Source organism: Conger conger, chromosome 7, assembly GCF_963514075.1.
Source record: "Conger conger chromosome 7, fConCon1.1, whole genome shotgun sequence".
Classification (NCBI taxonomy): Eukaryota; Metazoa; Chordata; class Actinopteri; order Anguilliformes; family Congridae; genus Conger; species Conger conger.
In genome coordinates this window covers 2,201,323-2,220,621 of record NC_083766.1, presented here as the reverse complement: position 1 = coordinate 2,220,621, position 19,299 = coordinate 2,201,323, and the positions used below count along the sequence as shown (strand labels likewise).

General features: G+C 45.6%; 1 protein-coding gene across 2 annotated transcripts; it reads left to right on the top strand.

Annotated features, from left to right (window-relative positions):
• Positions 1-1,002: 1,002 nt before the first annotated feature.
• Positions 1,003-18,115, top strand: LOC133134011 (calpain-5-like). Of its 2 annotated transcripts, XM_061250362.1 has the most exons (14): positions 1,003-1,242; positions 4,120-4,303; positions 6,679-6,810; positions 7,854-8,062; positions 8,709-8,901; positions 9,341-9,531; positions 9,835-9,912; positions 11,721-11,916; positions 12,389-12,511; positions 13,293-13,495; positions 14,043-14,164; positions 14,647-14,783; positions 15,952-16,153; positions 16,274-18,115. In XM_061250362.1, the coding sequence occupies exons 2-13, from the start codon at positions 4,139-4,141 to the stop codon at positions 16,132-16,134; spliced, it is 1,932 nt and encodes a 643-aa protein (XP_061106346.1). In that variant the 5' UTR covers positions 1,003-1,242; positions 4,120-4,138; the 3' UTR covers positions 16,135-16,153; positions 16,274-18,115. The 2 variants fall into 2 exon arrangements, with proteins under 2 accessions (XP_061106346.1, XP_061106345.1); XM_061250361.1 differs by lacking the exon at positions 1,003-1,242 and adding an exon at positions 2,594-2,714 and having other exon boundaries at positions 15,952-18,115.
• Positions 18,116-19,299: the final 1,184 nt, after the last annotated feature.

Genomic DNA, 19,299 nt, shown 5'->3' with positions numbered 1-19,299 from the left:
AGAGAACTAAGACCAAAATGGCATTGAATTCTGCACAAAAGCTACAGAATTTAGTTTTTTGATTGCATGTCACTAGATTTTCTAAAATTATTAGACAGGCATTCTCAAAAGTATATTTTTGCGAATTATAAGTATTATATTCAAACCTGCAACAACCAGTTTTCACCCACTTTCAGGAATGTTTTACTCGGATAAACATTGATGGATTCCATGTAAACAATTTGTATTATACTGCAGTGTCATTGCTGAAAAATGCATTGCAAAACTGGAATAAACATTTTTCTTTTTGAAAACTGGAACCAACTAAGATTTTGTATTTGCGATGTGATGAGTGTCTGGTTTACATTTGCATATCAAAATTAAACCGCACCTAGTAAAATTCTGCTGCAGCCCCATTTCTGACACAGCGGATTGAGGACTGAGGAGAGCCTGCCTCTGAGGTCGCAGTGCAGACAGTGGTGTTCAGTGTGGTGTTCAGTGTGGTGTTGCTGTTGTGTTCAGTGTGGTGTTGCTGTTGTGTTCAGTGTGGTGTTCAGTGTGGTGTTGCTGTTGTGTTCAGTGTGGTGTTCAGTGTGGTGTTGCTCTTGTGTTCACTGCAGTGATGCTGTGGTGTTGCTCTTGTGGTCCACTTTTGCACTTGTTCTTGTGTTTGATTTGCACTTTGTTGTACGTCGCTCTGGATAAGATGCTGCTAAATGCCACATAATGTAATGTAATGTAATGGTCACAGAGATGCAGGAATGAGGACTGTGACACTAGTGGACCCTGGGGGTAAATGTCGGATTAGTTCACACCTGTCTCGACTTGTTCCTCATTTCCGTGTTTTCTTCATTTGATGCCATACACTAAGCCCAAAACCGGTTTAAGTTATTCAAGCTACCGCAAGGAACCTAACTGTTCAGAGTCTGATTATAATGTTGATAATTGAGTGTTGATATTCCCATCACACTGAACAGGGGTGGAATGAGACTGGAAGCCCTTTATCTGCATAATATTTCCCTGTTCCAAGGGACCGGAGAGACTGGTTCCTGGGGGAGTCAGGCGTGGGAGTGGAGTTTTTAGAGGAGTGGTAGTTTTGGAGAGGAGACGCACGCTGAAGCACACGGAGGGAGGCTGAGGGCACCGGCTGTCTCTCTGAAGGAACGCTAAAGCTCCACCGCATCGCTCGTAAGCCCAGGGCAACGAACCCAGTCCACGGGGAATTCTTCAAGGACTTCAGAGAGGCGGTCTGCATACGCAGAGGTAAGATCTAGTTTCACACACTTGTTAAACACTTAAAACCTGAAACTTTGTGCACTCCAGCACTCTCAAATTACTTAAGTCTATTTTCTGATATATTTGCAGTGGTTACAATGTGTGCTGGAACTACAGAAGTTTAACTGTCTGTTCTTGTATTTCCCATGAAGACATTGTGGTGTTTCACATAAATTATTTATATTTGTATGAATATCACTAAACTTTGTGAGGGATGTCTCAGATTTAAATTTAAATACTTAATCCGTCCACAGTATATTCATAATAAGAATATAGTATATAACATCTGTCAACATTTGCTGGATCTACAGACGTTTATGTCCATAATATGTATGTATTTATGACAACATGCAGCATGAGGAAAAACCTCAGTTTCAGATCGCTGTTTCGAGGTGACCTCATCTGCCATTCTGCGGAGAGTGAAGAATGCTTTAGAATGACTCTAAGGTGTTCCTTTCATCTGTCAATCATTTCTGCAGCTGACAAATTGAAGTGCCGCTTTCTCTTTTAAAGATTCCATCACAAGTGTGCAATGTCACCTGGAACACGACCCGAGCATTAAACCAACATCTTAGTTTCATTTTTGATTTTACTCTTTTTTGGTCACGTGCAGCAGAATTAAAAAAAGTGTTTCATGTCTTACCTCACAGCCGGGCCGTTTAGGATTCAGTGTTTTGGGTCAGCTCAGTCTCTGTGTGTGAAGCAGCGCATTTCCAAATGTCTGGTAAAAAAAACTGGAAATAAGCAAAGAAATTATGATTGGGATTCACAAGCAGACTCTGTAATACAACATTTTGAGAGTGACCAAAATCTCCAGAGCCCCACAGTCTTTAAAGATACAGGGATTTGTTCCTATTACAGTGAAATGTAGTTTGTAGTGTTTTTTGGTCCAATTTGTAACTTAAATTGTCTGTACATTTTGTTAAGAGCTCAACATGAGTCCACTTTGAATACAGCATATCAGCAGAAAAGAAAGTATCTTTGGAACGGGAGAGGGAATCTTATTATGTTTGTGTCTGCAGAGTCACTCTAAACCTATACGCAACCCACACAGTCTAACACTTCTACAAGGATTGTATGAATACACCTAAGCTTACAAAACACTACACATACACCAAAGAAGTGTTGTGCTTTGTGCACAAAGCGTGCTCCATTGCAGTGGTAGGCGGGACCGTGTCCTGTCTGTCACTCACTGACCTGGCCGGGACCAGGCATGCCACAAACACATATCACCTCAGACACATATCTCTCAGAAGCACTTCCTGTTCCCAGGAAGTGACATCATAGGCAAGTTTTACGCTCCCGCCACTGCCAGACTTTGGCCCCGGGGCCGTAGGGTGTGGCTGTGAGCTGGTGGAGGAAGGGGAGGCGCAGGTAACAGGTAACAGAGCTCAGTACAGGTAACAGAGAACGGAGCTCTCGCTCTCTCTCTCTACCCACAGCACAGACACGGCATACAGGTATTTCTTTTTCCCTTTCTCTTTTTATTTTTCTGTTATCCGTCTTGTTTTTTTTTGTACACAGTGTTAACGCTGATGTCCTCACCCTGTAAACACTGCTAATCAGAAACTGTGGTTGTGTGGGGGCGTGAGTGTGTGTGTGTATGAGAGTGAGAGACACGGAGAGCGAGAGAGAAAGAGAAAGAGACAGCGAGGGACAGAGCGAGAGAGAGGGAGAGAGCGACAGAGAGAGAGGGAGAGAGAGTGAGGGTTATGGACAGTCATGAATTCAGCTTGAGTTTTGGAGAGGAAACCATGACTCCTCGGTAACCGCGTACAACATGTACTTCCCCTAAAAGCTCTTCCTTGTTGTCAGGCTCCTCGGCATGTAGCGGGACGCCCTTCAGTAATTACTCTTCATCCTGGGAAAGATCGATCTGGCATGTGACCATTTCTATGTCATTTTAGGAAAGCGTTAATGCTAAAGTACTGCCCTGCTCTGTCAGTCTGTCCGGTTTGGGGCTCTTGGCCTGTCATGTCCTCCGTCTGATGAAGGGTCTGGTCATTACATTACATTATTGGCATTTGGCAGACGCTCTTATCCAGAGCGATGTACAGTTGATTAGACTAAGCAGGAGACAATCTTCCCCTGGAGCAGTGCAGGGTTAAGGGCCACGCTTACGGGCCCAACGGCTGAGCGGATCTTATTGTGACTACACCGGGATTAGAACCCTCAACCGTGCGTGTCCCAGTCATTTACCTTAACCACTACGCTACAGGCCGCCCCTACTCACGGTCATACTCCACGCTACACTGGATCTGCCACAGAATGTGTGACTGCCTCAGTCCATGAGGGATGGCAGCTGCTTTATTCATCTTTATTTGGGCTGACCTCTTCAGTCTGACATATTCATAATAAAAGAAATCACAGCAAGAGTCTTAGATAACTGTATGGAGTACTGCAGCAAGGGGAGCAATGGTTTGGGTGAACTACGTTTAATCCTCCATCTGTTGTTTTGAAGTGTTCACGAGTAAATACAGAAATTATTATTGCTTCCTTGCGAATTGGGCCTTAGCAGGAGGAATTCATATCTTGCCTTCACCAGCGACACTGACAACCCCTTGATGACATTGTGTGGGTTTTGAATGGAAACCGTGATGTTTACAAACTCCCTCATATGAGCATTTTCTAAGGATGTTGTGCGATCAATTAATACAAAATGGAATCCATCCATCAGGCTTAAGCTCAGACATTTATTTAACAGTAGCAAGAGTGCAGCTGGTGAACAGGCTGTAGATTTTAAACATGAAACAGAAGTGTGCAAGAAGTGTACTCATTTCCTGCAGTGGTAGGCGGGGCTGTTTCCTCATTAAGAAACAGAATTATTTATGAAGACTCATTAATTCTGCTTTCCGTTGTTTGCAGGTTGAAGAAGGACTGAGCAATGTTCTCCTCGGTCACTCCCTACAAGAACCAGGTATACTCTGAGCTGAAGCGTCAGTGCCAGGAGACCAAGAAGCTCTTCGAGGATCCTGAGTTCCCAGCCAACAACAAATCCCTGTTCTACCAGAAGCCCCCTCCAGGGCGGGTGGAGTGGAAGAGGCCGCGGGTGAGTATTCAGCCCACATAAAGCGGCCTTTCATCAGCAGAGAAGGAGAAGGTGAAATCCTGCCATTGTTCACGATGAGCAGGCAAGGTTAATTATTCCCTTCTACATTGTGGTAGGCCGATATAATGATTTTTTCTGTTAAAAGCTACAATAAAGTAGATTTGCCAGGTCATGCAGTGGAGGCAGGAACCCTGGGGAGTATTCAAGGCAAGGCTAGATATGGTGCAAGGCACTATCTAGTTTTTAAGGTAAACTAAGCAGTCGTTACACTTTAGTGGTAGGAACAAGATGAGCATTGTTTGGCTGAATGGCCCGTTTTCACCATTATGTGATGTTATGTTATGTTATGTTATGTTATGTTATGTTACTTGTACAACTGAGACCACACCCAGTACTACACTTAAAGTAAAGTAGTAGTAAGTATTAAAATGATTACTATGTTTAATCATTCCAGGTGATGTACTGTAATATAGTAGTGTCAAAGATGACACACTTGATGAAGATGATTAAAAAGGGCTATATAAAATAATCATCACATGTAAAGTGCTAAATTGTAAGCTCAAAAATCAGGTATTTGTTTTATACTACGCTCAGAACAAGTAACTGTTTTATATTTTATATGTATTGGCACCCTTGTTTACAGTACTTTCTGCACCCTCCCTGTGATTAAATTCATTTTTATTTGTACAGGGCTTTCATCATAAAGGGAATTATCACAAAGCATCAGAGATTTTGGTGTCTGAGTCTGCCCTAAAGTTCAATATTGGAACTTCAGTTGGAACCAGGTGTTCTGGTCTGATGTGACAAAAATAGTTTTCTGACCATCTGCTTTTCATTAATATTAATGAAATCATAAGGTTCAGCAAAGGGTTAGGCTGAGGCATTGGAGTTAGGGTTAAGCCAAGGTGGATTGGAAACCTAGTACCCCCCCAGGAAGTTAGAACATCTCCACAGATGGATGGATCCATAAGACTGCATACAAAAACCCTGATCAACCAAGAAATGGCTGACCAGAAAACTAGTGTTTAGTACAGTGGTCCTCACTCCTGGTCCTGGAGAGCTGCAGGGTATGCTGGCTTCTGTTGTTACTCAGCACTGAGTTGATCAGTGAAAGCAGTTATTTACACAGTTCGCATGGTTTCTTGGGTCTGAATTGGTTGCTGACATTAAGGGAAAAACAGAAACCAGCCACACGGCTCTCCAGGACCTGGACTGAAGACCACTGATCCACAGCTGTGGGTCTCCCTGAGCGGGACTGGTTCTGTTGGGCTTTCCCACAGCTGGACCTGGCCCAGTGGACTCAGTGTCTGCCGTCATACGATGTGAAGGAAGGGAGCTGTTTCTGCCATTAGAGAAGAAGTCGTTTTTCTGAGAGTCATAAATCAAGTGCCTGGTCAACGGCCTTTGATTAATTACGAGTACATTACGTCCTTTCATCAGGACGTGGATAAAACACACTTCTCTCAACAAAATGGTGGGACCTCACCCACTGTGGTGCCTTGAGAGTTTCAAACTTCAAGTCATAAAAGGAGGGAAATTTGAATGTGACCAGTCATATCTGAGTCCTAGTTTTAATTTGTGCAAATGTAGCAAATGTGTAGTGAAATTTTTCTGACAGCATGGTGTATGATTTGCTGTTTGTTTTCGGTGTCTCATGTCATATTTCTGCCTGCTTTTTTTCGACAAGCAAGCAAAAAGAAAAATGTTATTTAATGCAGTGCTGACATTTGTGTTGGCTTGACGTTGTTTTGTTTTTCAATTTATGACACGAGAACAGCAATCCACATCCTTATCTGAAACAACACTTTTATTATTTTCTCCAAGGTCTGTTGAAAAGATTTAATTTCATTGCCACAGAAGAAAATAAGGTTTTATAATTAATACCTAAAGTCAGAGCATATTATTGTGTGGGTTTTTGACCAACAAAAGCTATTGAATATACTATGCTGCAGAGATTTTTTTATATAGAACCTGGAACCTGATTGAACTTTCTGATGTGCAGGAAGAAAATAATTTGCGCCTTTTTACCTTTAAATGTTTATTACCTTTCAGTTTAACATTAGTGCAAATTAGTGTTAGTGGGGCGGCCTGTGGCGTAGTCGTTAAGGTAAATGACTGGGACACGCAATGTTGGTGATTCTAATCCCAGTATAGCCACAATAAGATCCGCACAGCCGTTGGGCCCTTGAGCAAGGCCCTTAACCCTGCATTGCTCCAGGGGAGGATTGTCTCCTGCTTAGTCTAATCAACTGTACGTCGCTCTGGATAAGAGCGTCTGCCAAATGCCAATAATGTGATGTACTAATGTAGTGTATGCTCACACACACAGGCAGAGAGAAATAACCTCCGCCATTTTGTCTGTTCCCCTCATCCAGGAAATCTGCGAGGACCCTCACCTGTTCGTAGAGGGGATCAGCTCACATGACCTGAACCAGGGCACTCTGGGTAACTGCTGGTTTGTGGCCGCATGCTCCTGCCTGGCAGCCAAGCCCGAGCTCTGGCAGAAGGTGAGTTTCGCTCCTTCCAGGACATTCTCCTCAAAGGCAAACCAAACAAGCAGAGCTGTGAGCGACAGGGCCAGTACTACAGTATCGTCACGTTCAATTCAATTCAATTCAATTCAGTGTATTTGTATTGTGCTTTTCACAACACAGATTGTCACAGAGCAGCTTTACACAAATCCCAGGGCTGAGACCCCCCCATACACTGTGTGAAGAATAAAGAATTATATAACTACTACGACTATTACTATTACTACTGCTACTACTACTACTGCTACTAGTACTGCTGCTACTACTACTGCATATTCATCAACTCCTTTATCTGAAGAGTTTAATCAGTCAGACCAACCTGTGCATGTGTATGTACTGTATGGAAAATAATTCCATTTGAAACAGGTTCTGTTTTTAGAAACTGAAAGCTGATGTATCTGCTCGGTGTGTGGAAACCTGAAACCATTTGTTTAATTCCATTGTAGTGAAATTAGCTTAACCACGCAATCATGGTATGACTGATTTTCAACAATCTTAATTAATCGAGATATTGCCAATGTCAAATACTGCCATACACAGAGGGCCCCCAGGATATGCTCTGCTCTCTCTTGGCTCTGTGCTTGTTTACAGTGAGTATAGTTGAGTGCAGAAAGACACTGAGTGTGACAGGTCTTTTCTGAACTTCTTCTTGGCCTTTCACTATCAGTCTTCTGGAATAGAATTTTAAGTGTCTTTGTGACTGCTGAAAAGTGCTATGAAAATAACATTGAGTCAAACCCCTTCAGTAAGACTCTATGAGTAGTCCCAGATGTTACATAGTGATCTGTTTTATTTATTTTATGATGGTGCAGTACTTGTTTCTCCTTGCTGTTCAGTGGCCACTTGTTATGTAGATCCGTCTCACTGCGGCGATATCCTCTGCCAGTCGGTACCGTGGTGTGTGTCACGATACTAACCTCACATGCCTTAACCGGACCTATAGCAATGAAAGACCACTTATAACAGTCAGTGAGAACAACATAGGTTGAGTTATGAATATTTGGAAAATGTTTGGGCAGGTAATTCCTGACTGGAAGGAGCAGGAGTGGGACAGCAAGCACCCGGACAACTATGCCGGAATCTTCCACTTCCGGTTCTGGATATTCGGCGAGTGGCTGGACGTGGTGGTGGACGACCGCCTGCCCACCATTAACGGGGAGCTGACCTACTGCCACTCCAAGCTCAATAACGAGTTCTGGAGCGCCCTGCTGGAGAAGGCCTACGCCAAGTAAGCCGTTCCTTCACGGGGCCATGCCAAACACCGCACGACCCCTGGGCCCTGGGGGACTGCGTTCGCCGATGTTGTTCTGTGAACGTGCTGTAGGACAGGGGTAACCACCCCGCTCCTGGAGAACTGCCATCCCGTAGGTTTTCACTCCAACTCTAACGAAGCACACCACTTGCAACAGGTAGAGATCCGGTTGAGCTGCTAATCAGTAAAATAAATCAAGAGGGTCAAATGAGGGTTGCAGTGAAACCCGACAGGATGATGAATCTCCCTGAACACTGCTATAGGCTGTTCGCTCTGATATTCGATGTTCTTCCTGAAGGCTGTTGACCGAATAAGCAGGGGTCTACCATCCTGTGGGCTCTCACTCCGATCCTGACAAAGCACACCTCATTCAACAGCGAGAGCTGCCAATTGGTGTAGAGTAAAATGGGCCAAATTAGGGTTAATTTAGAGTGAAAACCTACAGGATGGTAGATCTCCAGGAACAGGGTTGGGCAGCCCTGCTCTAGCTGTTGAATGAGGTGTGCTTTGATTGAGTTGTAATGACCCCCCATAGGATGGTAGATCTCCAGGAGCAGGGTTGGGAGGGTTGGGACCCACTTCCACCGGACGTTCGCCCTGAAGTCTGTTGTCCCTGCTGTAGGCTGTCTCTGTGCTACGAGTCCCTGAGTGGGGGAAACACGGGCGACGCGGTGGTGGACTTCACCGGGGCGGTGTCTGAGTCCATCGACATGGTGCAGGGGAAGTACGCCACCGACCTGTCCGAGCAGGTGAACCTGTTTGAGGACCTGCTGAAGGTGTTCGAGCGCGGCGGCATCATCAGCTGCTCCATCAAGGTGCGTTTTCACCGGGAGACTCCAGAGCAGACCGGGAGAGAGGGCGTTGGGTGAGGGTAGGGCCCAGGTGCATGAAATGGCAAGCATTGTTGGGCACGGATGGCCTTTTCTTGTCCTAATAATATCTTATGTTATGCTATGCTATGCTATGTTATGCTACACTAACGTTACATTATATTATGTTATGTTATGCTAAGTCATGCTACGCTACACTATGTTATGTCCTATTGTGTTATGCTATGCTATGCCATCCCATGTAATGCTACGCTAACGTTACATTATATTATGTCATATTGTGTTATGTTATGCTATGCTATGCTATGCTATGCTATGCTACGCTACATTACATTACATTACATTATATTATGTTATGCTATGCTATGCTATGCTACGCTACGCTACGTTACGTTATATTATGTTATGCCCGTCTCTCTCCCAGGCCTCGCCTACAGAGATTGAGGCTCGGATGCCCTGCGGCCTGGTCAAGGGGCACGCCTACTCTGTGACAGCGGTCCGGAGAGCCCGGCTGGGCCACGGGCTCATGGCCTACTTCAAATCGGAGAAGGTCTTCCTGATCCGGATGAGGAACCCCTGGGGGAAAACCGAGTGGAACGGGCAATGGAGCGACAGGTGACCGTTTTTGGCATTTTGATTGGTTCCTATACTTTATATTCCCATTGGGGAAACCTTTCTTGCAAGTTGACAACATACTTAGCAAGCAACAAATCAGCGGCGATGTAGTATACATTAAATAAATAGGAAGAAAGAGTTTATACAGATTTACAATGCACTAATAGCCTGCTGGTTCAGCAGTACCAAAAATCATAGTCCATGTGTGTAATGGTGTCAGGCTCATGGTATGTGAGGGTCTCTCTCTCTCTCTCTCTCTCTCTCTCTTTCTCACTCTCTCTCTCTCTCTTTCTGTCTCTACAGTTCAGAGCAATGGCAGAAAGTTGGTGATGCAGAGAGAAAAGCCATGGAGATCACTGTGGAAGATGACGGGGAGTTCTGGTAGGAGACCTGAGTGTGCTCCCTCAGTGTGCTACCTCAGTGTGCTCCCTCAGTGTGCTACCTCAGTGTGCTATCTGAGTGTGCTCCCTGAGTGTGCTCCCTCAGTGTGCTACCTGAGTGTGCTATTTGAGTGTGCTCCCTCAGTGTGCTCCCTCAGTGTGCTACCTCAGTGTGCTCCCTCAGTGTGCTACCTCAGTGTGCTACCTCAGTGTGCTACCTCAGTGTGCTATCTGAGTGTGCTCCCTCAGTGTGCTCCCTCAGTGTGCTACCTCAGTGTGCTACCTCAGTGTGCTACCTCAGTGTGCTATCTGAGTGTGCTCCCTCAGTGTGCTCCCTCAGTGTGCTACCTGAGTGTGCTACCTGAGTGTGCTACCTGAGTGTGCTACCTCAGTGTGCTATCTGAGTGTGCTACCTCAGTGTGCTATCTGAGTGTGCTACCTGAGTGTGCTACCTGAGTGTGCTACCTCAGTGTGCTACCTGAGTGTGCTACCTGAGTGTGCCATCTGAGTGTGCTACCTCAGTGTGCTATCTGAGTGTGCTACCTCAGTGTACTACCTGAGTGCGCTACCTGAGTGTGCTATCTGAGTGTGCTACCTGAGTGCGCTACCTGAGTGTGCTACCTGAGTGTGCTCCCTCAGTGTGCTACCTGAGTGTGCTACCTCAGTGTGCTACCTGAGTGTGCTACCTGAGTGTGCTATCTGAGTGTGCTGCCTGAGTGTGCTCCCTCAGTGTGCTACCTCAGTGTGCTATCTGAGTGTGCTACCTGAGTGTGCTATCTGAGTGTGCTATCTGAGTGTGCTACCTGAGTGTGCTACCTCAGTGTGCTATCTGAGTGTGCTACCTGAGTGCGCTACCTGAGTGTGCTACCTGAGTGTGCTCCCTCAGTGTGCTACCTGAGTGTGATACCTGAGTGTGCTACCTGAGTGTGCTACCTGAGTGTGCTACCTCAGTGTGCTATCTGAGTGTGCTACCTCAGTGTGCTATCTGAGTGTGCTACCTGAGTGTGCTACCTCAGTGTGCTACCTCAGTGTGCTACCTGAGTGTGCTACCTGAGTGCGCTACCTGAGTGTGCTACCTGAGTGTGCCATCTGAGTGTGCTACCTCAGTGTGCTATCTGAGTGTGCTACCTGAGTGTGCTATCTGAGTGTGCTATCTGAGTGTGCTACCTGAGTGTGCTACCTGAGTGTGCTATCTGAGTGTGCTACCTCAGTGTGCTACCTCAGTGTGCTATCTGAGTGTGCTACCTGAGTGTGCTCCCTGAGTGTGCTATCTGAGTGTGCTCCCTCAGTGTGCTACCTGAGTGTGCTACCTGAGTGTGCTACCTGAGTGTGCTATCTGAGTGTGCTACCTCAGTGTGCTATCTGAGTGTGCTGCCTGAGTGTGCTCCCTCAGTGTGCTACCTCAGTGTGCTATCTGAGTGTGCTACCTGAGTGTGCTATCTGAGTGTGCTGCCTGAGTGTGCTACCTGAGTGTGCTACCTCAGTGTGCTATCTGAGTGTGCTACCTGAGTGTGCTATCTGAGTGTGCTGCCTGAGTGTGCTCCCTCAGTGTGCTACCTGAGTGTGCTACCTGAGTGTGCTACCTGAGTGTGCTACCTGAGTGTGCTATCTGAGTGTGCTACCTCAGTCACAGATAATATTAATCCCGGTTGAAAAAGCAATTCCAGTGGGGTATGGAATATATTTACATTGAAGGATAACGTTGACTGGTTAATGTGTAGATCCAGGGATGCCACTTGATGACTGGTTATGGTGTGGATTCGCGGATTGGCGTTTGATGACTGGTTATTGTCTGTTTTCCCTCCGCAGGATGGCGTTTGATGACTGGTGCACCTTCTTCACGGACGTGGACATATGCCGCGTCATTAACACCTCCGTGCTGAGCCTGGAGAAGACCTGGCACGAGGCCGTTCACATCAGCAGCTGGACCAGGCACTCGGAGCCCCTGCTCAACCGCTGCGGGGGCTGCATGAACCACCGGCAGACCTTCCTGCAGAACCCACAGGTACCGCGGAGGAGCGGGAGTATCCCGGGAAGAAGGGTGGTTGAGGGAGACAAGGGACTGGGGGATTGACGGCTGTGGTAGTTTGGGCTTTGTGTCGGTCAGCGGCGGAGAACAAGCAGCTCTGCCGAAAGGCCTTCGATTTACCAGTCAATCCTCATCCCTTCCCTCACCCATGGTCACAAGCTGACCGGAAGAGCGGGACAAACTGCCCAAAAAATGAAATGCCTCTGCAGGCTGGGGGGGGAAGAACACCAGGATGACTCCCCATCTTCTTACTAATTCCACATTTGATGACATGTACAGGACATCAGCAACACCCGTCTATATTCTCCCACGTATTGCACTACGACTGGAACAGAAGCGTCACAGAATCTGGAACTTCTGAATGTGAATTCTGAGCGTAAGGCGCGTCAGCGTCGGCGTTCGCCCGTCTGAAGTCTCACGTGGCGCTCTGGTTCTGTTCCCCTGGCAGTATTTGTTCGACGTGACGAAGGAGATGGACGAGGTCCTCATCTCCCTGCAGCAGCGGGACATGAAGATGCACCGGTCGGTGGGCCAGGGGGAGAACGTCACCATGGGCTTCGTCATCCTGGAGGTACGAGAACGGGGTGTCCTTCTGGAACCCGGGCCCACGGGTACCCAGAGCATTACAGGGTTCTACATGAGAACATGATGAGTAGCCTTAGAATGGCATGGTTCTACACGAAAACACAATTACAGGGTTTTTACATGAAAACAGGCTTTACATTTCACATACCCATATCAGAGCATTGTTCTAATTACTTACCGTTCTTATCTAAAAATGTGAACATAGCAAAGAGTATTCTCAGTTCAATAACTGATTTTTGGCACACAAAAAAAGCAGATGTCATTATATCATTAAGCTCTCTCCTTGGTCATCAGCTTTCTGAAAGCAGCAGGCAGCTGATTGCTATCTTTCTGTGGAAGAATTTGGCAAAGCAAATAGCATAGTCCGGCATGTCCCTTTCCCTCTTCGTTAAATGAGCAGCACGTTAAGGGAAACACTCGTGCTGCTGGCAGGGGTATGACCATTAAATCTGGCCGGCCTTGGGTTCAGACAGAGGTCAGGTATTAGCATTGCAGCAGCAGCACCTTCTGTCACGTGTGATTCATGCGTGAATCGGGCCAGTTGGCCGAAATATCGATGCTCAACGGGGCCAACTTACTCGGAAGAAACACCTCATTCACATTCATATCAAGGCAAATCCAGATTGGAAAATATCTCTTGCTTTATCGCTATGGACAAGTTCAGTCGTGTGGTGAATAAGAACTAAACCAAATAAGGCAACGTGCTTTATATTACTTTTTAACGTACCGAACAGGTGTGTGAGTAAATTGCGTATTTGCTTTCATAGGTAGAGCTTAACAGAAAGTACCGGATGCATGATCTGGTGACCCAGGACAACGTGGCGACGTCCACGTACATCAACGCGCGCACGGTGTTCATGAGGACGGTTCTGCGCAAAGGCCGCTACGTCGTGGTGCCCTCCACGTTTCTGCCCAACGTGCTGGGAGACTTCATGCTCAGGCTCTACACGGACGTGGATTCAGACTGCAGGTAAAGCAGGGCGGCCTGTAGCGTAGTGGTTAAGGTAAATGACTGGGACACACAAGGTCGCTGGTTCTAATCCCAGTGTAGCCACAATAAGATCCGCACAGCTGTTGGGCCCTTGAGCAAGGCCCTTAACCCTGCATTGCTCCGGGGGAGGATTGTCTCCTGCTTAGTCTAATCAACTGTACGTCGCTCTGGATAAGAGCGTCTGCCAAATGCCATTAATGTAATGTAATGGAACTCGCGAGAGATTATCCCATGAGGAAACAGGGCCCGAATTAATTATTAATTATTAACTACCGTATATCTCAAAACCAGTTATTGATATCAGTCCTTGGCAGGGTACGGCAGTTTTATTTCATTGAGTAAATATACTACGTAATATGAGTAACAGCCCTGCTGAAGAACACAGCTCAAGCTGGTTCTGAAATGGCTGGTAGCTGGTTATTTCAAGCTGGCCATAGCTGGATTTTACAGCAGGGAAAGAGAGAGTTTTTCTGGGGTGATTTTTCAGCCTATAATGTACTGACGTGGCACTGCTCACCGCGCTCAGAGAGCTGACCCTGGACAAGCCCAAAGTGACCTGCTGGAGCAGCTTCACAGGCTACCCCCAGGCCATCACACAGGTCTACATCCACGGAGCCGAGGGCCTGCAGAACCAGGACAGCTCAGGGGGTGAGTGCGTAACCCAGCCCAAAAACAAGCGCCCTTTTCCAGCTTTGGGAGTTTGGACTAAGGAAATAATGCATTGTGCTAATATCAGGAATAAAGCACTGTGCCAGTATCAGGAATAATGCACTGTGCCAGTATCAGGAATAATGCACTGTGCCAGTATCAGGAATAAAGCACTGTGCTAGTATCAGGAATAGTGCATTGTGCCAGTATCAGGAATTAAGCAAGTCGACTCACACATAAAGCATGATGTTGCGATTCAGGGTAATTTGTATTCTTGAAAGTTAAAATAACAAAAGCTTGCTAGCTGAGAAACCCATGGTTTGCATTACATTTACATGCTGACATTAGTTATAGGAACAAAACAGAGGGGATTATGCTGTGCTATGGCGGGGGTGGTCAGAGTGTGCTGTAGCAACACGGCTGTGGCTAAGGTTGGGTTTAAAGCGTCTTATTCACAGCCGGTCTTCATCCTCCGGTCTCAGGAGCGGATCCCTACGTGATCATATACTGCGAGGGGAAGTCTGTCCGCTCCACCGTGCAGAAGGACACCCTGGAGCCCCGGTTCAACACCAGAGGCATCTTCTACAGGAAGAAGCCCAGGAAGCCCATCACCGTGCAGGTGAGCCCGAGCTACTGCCCCATCGTCACATGTGTGTACAGCTGAGGTGCAGGTGTGGTGCAGATGTTATACAGGTATGGTGCAGATGTTATACAGGTATGGTGCAGGTGTGGTGCAGATGTGGTGCAGATGTTATACAGGTATGGTGCAGATGTTATACAGGTATGGTGCAGGTGTGGTGCAGGTGTTTTACTGGTATGGTACAGGCATGGTGCTGGTACAGGTGTTTTACTGGTATGGTACAGGCATGGTGCTGGTACAGGTGCTTTACAGGTGTGTTAGCCCTGCATCCCTCTGTGCATGCTGGGAGATATTTATTGGTTTGCATTTCTTGGAATTATTTGCATTTTCTGTGCACTTATTTCAAGCACTTATTAGGCCATATGTAGCCCATATTTTTGTATGAATGACTGACATGAAATGGTTGTATATACATAACTGAAATAATTCTTGATTCACTTGATTTAACTGTTGCTGTTTGGATACATCATACCACTGATGTTAGGTTTGTAATTCATTGGGGGAAAATAAAAACTTGTCTGTGTGGGTTGGACTGTGGACAGCATTAATAGTTTTACACTAATGAAAGTTCAACACTAATGAATTTGAGTTTGAGTTTAAACATATATGACAGCAGTGTTCAATTAAAAATGTTTTCTACATCATTATCTATATTAAAAGTGTTTTCTACATCGTTACCCATTGTTTTCCTTTTGCACTTTCCATTCTGCAGTTGCGTAAGATGACAGTTTCTGTCTAGACCATTTCCAATCTTTAGGGTTGTTTTGAATTAATCAGTAGCCGCTGAAATAACAGAGCCCTCCTGAATACAAATGAGCTTCACTCAAATGGAAATTCAGTGCATCTGAGCTCTAGAAAATGAATTGTCATAGACTTGTTTTGGTCTAGGGACAGCCTGTAGCCTTGTGGCTAAGGTACATTACTAGGACCCAGAAGGTTGGTGGTTCAAGCCCTGGTGTAGCCACAATAAAATCCACACAGCTGTTAGGACATTAACCCCATATTCCTCCAGGGGGATCATCCCCTGTTTAGTCTAATCAACTGTAAGTTGCTTTTGATAAAAGCATCCACTAAATACAGCAATTAAAATGAAATGATGGGGTTTTTTTGGTGTGGAAGTGACTCTTTCTGCCGTGTGAATCCCCAGGTGTGGAACAGCAACGTGGGGCAGGATGAGTTCATGGGGCAGGTGGTTCTGGCTGCCTCCCCGAAAGACCCCACGGGCCCCCAGAAACTGCAGCTGCGCAAGAAGGGCCAACAGATGGCCGACGAGATGCCCGGGACCATCAGCCTCAGAGTCATCACCAGCACCGACCTCATGGCCATGTGAGCCGCCATTACACTGAGCTCATCACACTGACCCACTACCACACTGACCCACTATCACACTGAGCTCATCACACTGAGCTCATCACACTGAGCCGCCATTACACTGAGCTTATTACACTGAGCCACCATTACACTGAGCTTATTACACTGAGCTCATCACACTGACCCACTACCACACTGACCCACTATCACACTGAGCTCATCACACTGAGCTCATCACACTGAGCCGCCATTACACTGAGCTTATTACACTGAGCCACCATTACACTGAGCTCATCACACTGAGCCGCCATTACACTGAGCTTATTACACTGAGCCACAATTACACTGAGCTCATCACACTGAGCTCATCACACTGACCCACTACCACACTGACCCACTATCACACTGAGCTCATCACACTGAGCTCATCACACTGAGCCACCATTACACTGAGCTCATCACACTGAGCTCATCACACTGAGCTACCATTACACTGAGCTTATTACACTGAGCCACCATTACACTGAGCTTATTACACTGAGCTCATCACACTGACCCACTACCACACTGACCCACTATCACACTGAGCTCATCACACTGAGCTCATCACACTGAGCCGCCATTACACTGAGCTTATTACACTGAGCCACCATTACACTGAGCTCATCACACTGACCCACTATCACACTGAGCTCATCACACTGAGCTACCATTACACTGAGCTGATCACACTGAGCCGCCATTACACTGACCCACTATGACACTGAGCTCATCACACTGAGGTTATTACACTGAGGTTATTACACTGAGCTCATCACACTGAGCTTATTACACTGAGCCGCTATTACACTGACCCACTATCACACTGAGCTCATTACACTGAGCTGATCACACTGAGCTACCATTACACTGAGCTGATCACACTGAGCCGCCATTACACTGACCCACTATGACACTGAGCTCATCACACTGAGCTACCATTACACTGAGTTCATCACACTGAGGTTGTTACACTGAGCTTATTACACTGAGCTTATTACACTGAGCTCATTACATCCCATCACATTACAGTCATTTAACTGACACTTTTATCCAATGCCACTTACTGTTGATTTGACTAAGCAGGGCCCAATCCCCCCTGGAGCAATATGGGGTTAAGGGCCTTGCTCAAGGGCTGCACTGATATTATTGTGGTGACACTGGAGAAATGAAGCTATCTACCCTGCCCTGTCCCACCCCATACAGCCAAAGAATGCCAATTATTATGCAGGGGCCTGTTCCACAAAGCAGGATTACTGAGTTAGCTGGCTTACTGCAATCAGTCAAACCCTGACCCTGTCCAAATCTGGAACATGGACTGAAAGTAAAAAGAGCTGTTTGGGGTTTCACTTTGTGCAGTTATCCGGCTGACTCAGCAATCCTGCTTTGTGGACCCCAGGACCCAGATCAATCACAATAAAACCCAATGTATAGTGGTCTGTATCCTGACCCAAACCCGATGGGACCCGAGATTATGTTGCAATCGATCTGGCTGGGTATCAGGGCTATTCTTTACCTCTGTGTGTTACTTCACATGAGACACCACCTCCCCCAGGGAAGTTTACAAGTCATGGTGTAGCAGCAAATCTAAGCCCACATGTTCTACAAAAAGGAATAATTATGGACTGCAACAGACCAGCAAGTATTCTGGAGATTTTAGAAACTGTGTTTAAAATGTTATCTCACAACATCAAGAAAAAGTAATTTAATGATGCTTATTTCGTAGGAAACCCCATTCTATCGGCGTTGTTTCTAAGACAGACGTTTAGGACATGTTGAGGATGTAATTTCATATTGTACACATAGTTATTCAAGACATTTTTCAACATTTACAACCCATTTATTCCACTTATTTTTTCAGTACCATTTATACACATTAGTACCCATATTTTATATTACTGAAACATATCAAATCACCAAAATATTGTAATGTAAATAAAATCATGGAATTTCTTACTGAATGTTTGCATGGACTCTTTTAATATATACATCTCAGCTACGTTATCTGAGCCTATATAATGTATATATTTTTAGAAGTGTACAGTTTAATTATGCCAGAGCACAGGATGTAGCATTCATTCACTTCCAATAGAATGTTTTGGCAAAAAAAAAAAACCGAATGTCAAAAATTATTAGACATGAAATGCACGCTCGTTTAAAGCAAAAGTTTTGTTCAGGATGTTCATCTTATTTATTTCAGTCCAGCTCCCAAACTGCAGTTTTTTTTGTTGTTGTTTGTTTTACACTCAAGACACAGCCATGCACAATTCATAATTAAAAAAATTCTATTGCTTCAACCACAACTGAAAATAGCTTATTGAGATCAATTTCCCCCTCCTCTTCCTCTCTCACTTTCTCCCTCCCACTCTCTTTTTCTCTCAGTCTTTCTTTTTTTAAATCTTTTAAAAGATAAGAATAGGATAAATCTGCTGATGTACAAGAGATGGATAAGCGGTTTACAAATGTAATAATTTAAAAAGAAACTCTTTTTTTCTCTGTTTCTTTCTCATAAAACACATTTATAGAGGACTTGCACACCACATGTACAGATTTACACATTCAGAAGGGACTGTACAGGGTCAATACAGGATGGTGTGGACACCGTCTGGAAATGAGTTTTGTGCTCATTGTCTCTGGCCTATCACAGCAGGACCAGACCTCGCTCCCTCAGTCAAAAGCAACACAGGTACTACAGCATGTGTACAACAACAGAGTACAGCAGATGGACAAACCAGTCTGGTTCACTTCCTGAACATGATGGTGGAGGCTTCTCGTTTCGATGGCTGGGGCCATAGATGTCCATATAGCACACATTGAATACTGCACGCGTTCGTTTTATATTTGTTCATTTTTACTTCCGCCCCTCCCCCCCCCCCCTTAATCACACACAAAGTTTTCAAGTTACGTAAAAATGGGTGTAAAAGAAACAGAATAACGGCACTTCCCACCTACAATTATCCTTAATAATGTTAATGATAATGAATGGGGGATAATGAATGCAAAACATTTAACTCTCCATGCAGTGGATTTGTCAGTTTCTCCTCCGATCAGGCAGCCAGCCACAGTAGTAGAGAATGGACTCAGCCAGTAGGGTCAGTGCTCCAGCCTGATGAGTCACAGTGATCGGGTGTGAGGACCGGAATAC